This window comes from Loa loa (assembly GCF_000183805.2).
Source record: "Loa loa unplaced genomic scaffold supercont3.307, whole genome shotgun sequence".
Taxonomy (NCBI): Eukaryota; Metazoa; Nematoda; class Chromadorea; order Rhabditida; family Onchocercidae; genus Loa; species Loa loa.
This window is the reverse complement of record NW_018108487.1, coordinates 62,815-69,374: the sequence shown is the minus strand read 5'-3', so window position 1 is coordinate 69,374 and position 6,560 is coordinate 62,815. Positions and strand designations below refer to the sequence as shown.

At 29.8% G+C, this 6,560-nt stretch overlaps 1 protein-coding gene across 1 annotated transcript; it reads right to left on the bottom strand.

Moving 5' to 3' along the window:
* Nucleotides 1-292: 292 nt before the first annotated feature.
* Nucleotides 293-4,184, bottom strand: LOAG_11531 (hypothetical protein). Its single transcript, XM_003147049.2, has 8 exons — nt 4,107-4,184; nt 3,777-3,912; nt 3,376-3,529; nt 3,089-3,267; nt 2,707-2,795; nt 2,247-2,452; nt 1,692-1,840; nt 293-1,081 (listed from the first exon to the last, which is right to left on the bottom strand). Exons 1-8 carry the CDS (start codon nt 4,139-4,141, stop codon nt 953-955), a joined length of 1,077 nt encoding a protein of 358 aa, XP_003147097.1. The 5' UTR covers nt 4,142-4,184; the 3' UTR covers nt 293-952.
* Between the last annotated feature and the right edge of the window lie 2,376 nt (nt 4,185-6,560).

The following is a 6,560-nucleotide window of genomic DNA, read 5'->3' as shown; positions in this document are numbered from 1 at the left end:
AAATATTTTAGATGTCAACCTCATTTCGCAAAAAGCAATATTACCAGAAAATCTGAGGTATATCAAAAACATGCATAAGCTTAGCAAAAGATCTAAACAATAATTGTATAACATATCCATTATAACATGTTGATACCATAAAACACCAGAAAAATAAAATGTACTAAAGCAAAGATATCTGAAAAGCAAAAGATACCAATTACCATGTTAGCAAGGTTGGTAATACTTTTCTATTTAGAATATAACCCATTCTACTACTTAAAGCAAACTTCATGACATCAGTTACGGTAAGGTTCATTTTATCAGTCCTTGCAGTATCTGAATGTATGAGGCGGTGGAGGACAGATGAAATATAGACATTGCATGACTATAACAACTCTGTCCCATTTTTTTCAGACATTTACTTCTGAACAAAAATAATTTATAAGTCCTCTTGAAAGATTTCTTATTCTGTAAATAAAATTGCAGTAATGAATTCAACTTTTTCATCGTTACAAAACATCAATTAAATTTACAGATGTGGAGGTAGAAGCCAATGAAAATAAATTAAATGTTGCAGTTACAAAATTGCATTCTATAAAAGGCGAAAATAAAGCATTAAATGGTAGATCATATAAAGAATAGAAATTGCCGTGGATACATGAATAGAGAAGTGAATCAATTCCAAATATAGCATACGTGGCATTGATGCATATGTCTGAGGGATCTAACGTAAAATTATGATTTATGACAATTTTGAAGTAACAAAAATTTAGAAAATTATTTCTAAAAAAAAGATCTAAGAAGACAAAACACCGACATCACATATTCAAGATAAAATAAGTAAAAACTAAAAAAATAAACTGCCCGTATATAGAAAATCACTTCTTCATATTCCCGTCCAAAATATCCAAGAAAAAGCATTTGTTCTCACATTTAAATGAATGGACAAAAAAAGAAGCGTGCAACATTACTACTTAGCATATTCTTGTCTCGATTTTATCTGCTGCAGAAGTTCAGTCACTTTATGTAAACTGATTGTTGGACACCATTTTCTGCTCGGAATACTTCCCTGCAGCTGCACATGCAAAGTATCCAATATCTATAAAATGGTGTTTCCGACAAATTCAATTGCTTCATCATTCCAGATTTGAAATGAAAATTTCAAATATTTTTTAGTATGAACTATCACTGACTACATAATCGCTGTTCTTATGAAAACTGGTTTCGAACAATTCGTCTACAATATTCCATAAAGTAGCTAAATTCTTGGCTTTTACTATTCTTATCTATATTTCTTATCGTAAAATTCTTATACTTTTATACTTTTAGTTTCTGTGTTCTCTTTAGAATTTTTATGAAAATGTTTGGATGTGTTTCAAAAACTAAAGAAAAAGGACGATTAAATTGGGACTCAAAAAAAAATATTAAGTAAAAGAATTGATAGATTTATTAATAAGTAGAGGCAGATAATCAGTTTCATTGGGAAAACCGGGAAAAGCCTCTTTCCATGCTGTACAAAATGTCCTTCAAGAACTTCTTTGCAACATATAATTAAAAGGTTCAAAGAGATTAAGAGATTTTGACAGTTCGAGAGTGAAATGAGTTTCAGTATTTTACGAGTAAATTTTACTGTTCTGAATGTCTCAGACAAATATGCCCCTCTTGAAAGTGGACGAATGAATTTGAAAAAAGAGAAAAAAACAACGCACTCGGACTACATCTTCTTCATTCAATTTGTTATTACATTTCCTTAAAGCGTCCGTGATCGTGTCCAATGTTGTGTTAGGTAAATTCGGTAACTCACATATCACTTTTGCTAGGCATTCCAACGGAACCAACGAAATTTCGCAGCAACTGACTGCAAAATTAGCAGTTAGGAAATTAAATACTATAATTTTAAAAAAGTACAGAAAATATTTCCATGAAGTATCAAAAAGAAAAAAACTGCATATGCTACAGAATCTTACGAGGACTTCTCCTATACTTTTTGGGTCAATCTTTAGGTTTGATAAAACCAAAATGATGTATTATGAAAAGATGGTATCATGCTTGCCATGTTCTACCTAACCTCCCAGAAACTTTATACCAAACATCCTCCAACAAAATTCAGATACTCATTCTGTGAGTCTTTCTTCTGAACAGATCTGGGATTTTAAAATTATTAATGTAGCAATACTGAAACCAGTGATCACATATATATCTGGAAATTAATTCTATTATCTCCCATATTCTAAAAACAATCTGGAATACATTTCAAAAAATACCTGCAAGACGAAGAAGTACTTCGCCAAGGTTTTTCGTGTAATCTAAAGGTAATGTAAGCAATCCTCCAAAATCTATGTATATACAAAGAAATTGGAATGTTGATATTATCACTTTCTTGAAATCATCTGAGTTTTCTTCACAGTTGTGATAATACTCGCATGTGTAAATTGCAGATTCTCGTAGTGTTCCACACAATATTGTTGCCCTGAAAATTTTTTCCTGCAAAACTGGTCTGCTGCGCATCCTTTGCAAGAAAAACTGTTTACAAGATATGCCTCGAAATGAAAAAATGAAAGTCTCGAAATTATACAATTAGGTTGATAAGTGATAAATACTGACTCAACTATTACTGCTAATCATATATGCCCATGGACGTTAACATCCATATCTTAACTCGGGACCTAAGGATCTATGCAAAATTACATGTCAACAATAATAAACAATCAATGAAAAACTTACTTATCATCCGGTAAGATGTTGGCGTATTCACCGTAACGCGCAAAGTGGCAGTGAAGGCGCCCATGAACGAATGCTTCTTTAATAGATGTCTGCAACCGAGTTACAGATTTATGTATTAAGTGAGGTACTTTATCAGTGAATCCTGAGCTGGATACTTTACCTATTAAGGAAATCTTCACTTTATCATGAAACATACTGCAATAAGGCGTAAATTGAGACCTTGAATCCCAGGGAATATTATTTCTTACCAAAGAGTGAGAGAAATTGTCTAAGGATAAGGATCTATGATTTAACAACTTATTGTAATATGGAGACTTATAAATCAACAATTCTGAGAACTGCCAGGATAGACATGAGTTCAAAGAGAAAAAAATTCAACTACTTGATTGTGGAAGACTTCTTGCAATCGTATAGAAGACATGGAAGATAGCAATAACAAAAAGTCCGGGTCACTTTCAAACCAGTGGCTACCAATCAGGAAAACCAATTCATCTGATAACTCAAATAATATTGGTAAATACTGACCAAGTGCCTCCTTCGATGTACTTGGTGTAGCCAGTGCTGCAAAATTAAGATTAATGTGACATTAGTAATAATCAGTGATAGCCGAACTTTCCAAGACAAAAATTTCTATTATAAAAGCAAATGAGGGTCATTGAAAAGACATACCGATAGCTGGAGTCTGTAGCAGACGCCTAATAATGATACGAAAATTAATTGACCACTCCTTCTGTATCAATTTTTTGCCAGCAAATAATTCAGCCTTCCCTTCAATAACAGATAACAGTTCAGCGCTAACTCGTAATAAATCTAGCGAAGGCAACTGAAAATCAAATGTCGATAATCATTTGTATATGAGAAAATGACTGCTAAACAAATCATTGAGTCAAAACCACTGGATTCACCTTCAAAACTAAGTATAATGCCATGATTCCGACGGCAGTGCTCTCAAAGGACTACTGCTAATACCGAAACGCATACAATGGACAGTACTTCTATCCACTAAAGATTTATAATTACGAGTAAATTTATTTTTTAAATTGATAATGTATAAACCAATAATAATCCACTTCATTTTCTTTCTTCAGACATATGCTAGTGACATCCATGACTTCTTCAATCTGATTCATGTCCAATTCCTTAACAAGTCTTAATAATTCCTTGTATGCGAAAAGATGAATAGCCAATTGGTCCCCATTCCATGTTCTGAAAAAATTTTTTCAATAAGATTTCTCTAGAAAATTTCCTTTCGTTTCATTCTCATTACATTTTAATAACAAATAAAATCAGTGGACCATGTTTCAGTAGATTTTTCATAAAAATCTTCATTGTTGACAATAAGTAAGCTATGAAACCACCTTTAAATCCCCGCCAAACATATATTTAATCACAAAACATACTTCTGACTAACGATTAAATTGTACACCGCAGGCATCTCGGTTACAATTACCAAGTAATTGAAAAGATAAAGTCTGAAAAAAAAATATGATTGTAACAATAAGCCATAAACACTTTATACATTGAAATCTAGAAAGGATGAGAAAGGTACACTGAAATTGTACCTCAAGCATATCCCTGTTGATTAGAAAGAAAAAAAAAACTAAGTGCATTTGAGAAAACAACATCCGTAATATATGACACAAGTTGGCGTAATTTGCATATTCGAAACTCTCCCCTCCTTTTCCACCTCCCCTACCCCTTCCCAAATAAAAATTAACAAATGACATGAAAAAGTGAAACCCTCGTGCCGTTTGCAACTCTATTTCTCAAACCGGCGCGCTATGAAAAAATGATAGTCCTGCAGAAATTAAACTGAGAAATGAAATGAATTTGGTTTAAAACTTTCTTTTATTCAGTACATTCCGAAAAATAAACAGCTTTGTTAGACTTGGAAAAAGAAGTTGTTTCTCTTAAATTTCTCTCTTTTTTTCTTTTTTTTTTGCTATTACTAAAATAAGATTGGTGCTGTTATGAAGAAATTTTGTATTCAACAAAGTAACAATAAGAGGAAAATAAGTGAAGTTTATAATTATATTAGAAATAAATAAGTTTAATGAATTATCCTTTTTGTTTTTTTAAACGAATTTCAAAACAGTTTACAATGATAAAGATAACACAATGTCTAATTTAATTATTAAAATTCATATGAACTCATTAATGTTCGTTAATTTACAATCATTAGTTAACTTTAAAAATTCAATAAGAATTTCCAGTAACTAAAAAATGAAATAATACAAAAATTGATATTAAAGGTAGTGTCCAATGTTTTATTAAAAAGTTCTTCCTTTCTATTAAAAAAAAAAAAAAAAANAAAAAAAAAAACTAAATAAAAAATCACGTAATTATGCTAGTGGAAATTATTGTTGTCAAATTGTTCTAACATATTTGATATGATGAACAATTTGCTAATTTGAATATTAATTTTCTTAATTGATTTTTTGATTAATAAAATTTGATATTGAGATATGTTAAGAAATTAATAGTTTTATGTTAGCATTTTAATTTCATTTATTTGATCAAACTCAATGAGATTAACAAAATCTAAAACTTCATTAATATTGTCCACATTCCAAATTCTCACACCTTTTTTGTGATCATAAACTTCTGCAATCGTTTGAATTTACAAAACTTCATACAAGGATGCAGAAACAAAATTTCACTTCGATTAGCATGTAATAATTTTACGAGTCAGGAAATCGATGAAAAGCACTTACAGACTCGATCTTTTGATAAGTAAATAGATAAACTAATTGGTTAATTAATTAATTAACATAAATAAATTAAATGAATATAAATTCGGTGCTCAAAATATTTCATCATTACAAGTAAGGAATTGCATTGTTTTCATGAAGTGTAATCAATTTTGAGATAAAATAAATTGAACGGTTATAAAAAAAAAAGCAATACATTTGTAAAATCGATTTCATAGCTTTCCAAACTGTAACCTTTCTTTGAGACTAATTATAAATTAAAATTATGCAAAAAGCAAAAATAAAAGACAAATAAAATATAAGAAAATAATTTTAAAAGAATAATAAAAGAACGAAAAAGATCGAAAAATTAGATTTTTGGTAATAATTTCATTTCAAATCTGAATAATTAATTCAATTCTGCATTTGAAAAAGCAAGAGAATAGTGATAAGGCCATTTCACAACTGTGATTACTTAATTTTGAAAGTTTTATTTGACATACTCAAACTGATTTCATAACTCAGTTAAAGCAACAAAACAAATAACTTTCAAAATGCAGAAATATTTACTTCTTTTTCCCTTTAAAAATTTTAAAGTTATTTATGACAATTTGCAGTTTTCTTATATGTTAATTTATTTGTTTTGTTAGTTTTTTCATCTTTTTTTGGCTGATACTTTTAATTTTTTCTAATTTAATTTTTTTTGCTGATATTTTTGTGTTGCATTTATTTTTTATGTGAGATTTTTTCCACTAAATTGATGTATTAAATTTCAATTTGTGATATGGATGTTTATTGCAAAAATTATCTTTTATGTTTCATTGAAGTTTTTATAATTCGAATTAGCCATATCATTTTATCATTATCCCACTCTGATAATGTCATGTTTGTAACTAAAAAATAAGTGTAGTACTAATTAAACCTTTTTTACAAGAGTAACTTTTCTTCTTGTAGATGTTCAAACTAGGCAAAAATTTTCACTTAAATAATTGAATCTAAATTATCCATAACAGAGGCTTGCAAAATGTTTTCAGAATTAAAAGGAGTTGTGGTGGATTTTTTCTGAATCGTGGAGTGTGGTCGACCAATAGCCAAATATCACCAGTGTTGTCGATCGGCTTCCTAAGATCCGTTGGGCTGCTTTGAATTGGATATGTTGTGTTG

What these genes read in the sequence shown, in the direction of transcription:
- LOAG_11531 (XM_003147049.2), bottom strand. Translation starts at nt 4,141, where the DNA reads ATGCCTGCGGTGTACAATTTAATCGTTAGTCAGAA. An exon ending in AAGAAGTCTTCCACAATCAA is followed by an intron (nt 2,796 to 3,088) that starts GTAGTTGAATTT and finishes ACTCGGTTGCAG; the next exon opens with ACATCTATTAAAGAAGCATT. An exon ending in AGTACTTCTTCGTCTTGCAG is followed by an intron (nt 1,841 to 2,246) that starts GTATTTTTTGAA and finishes CTAATTTTGCAG; the next exon opens with TCAGTTGCTGCGAAATTTCG.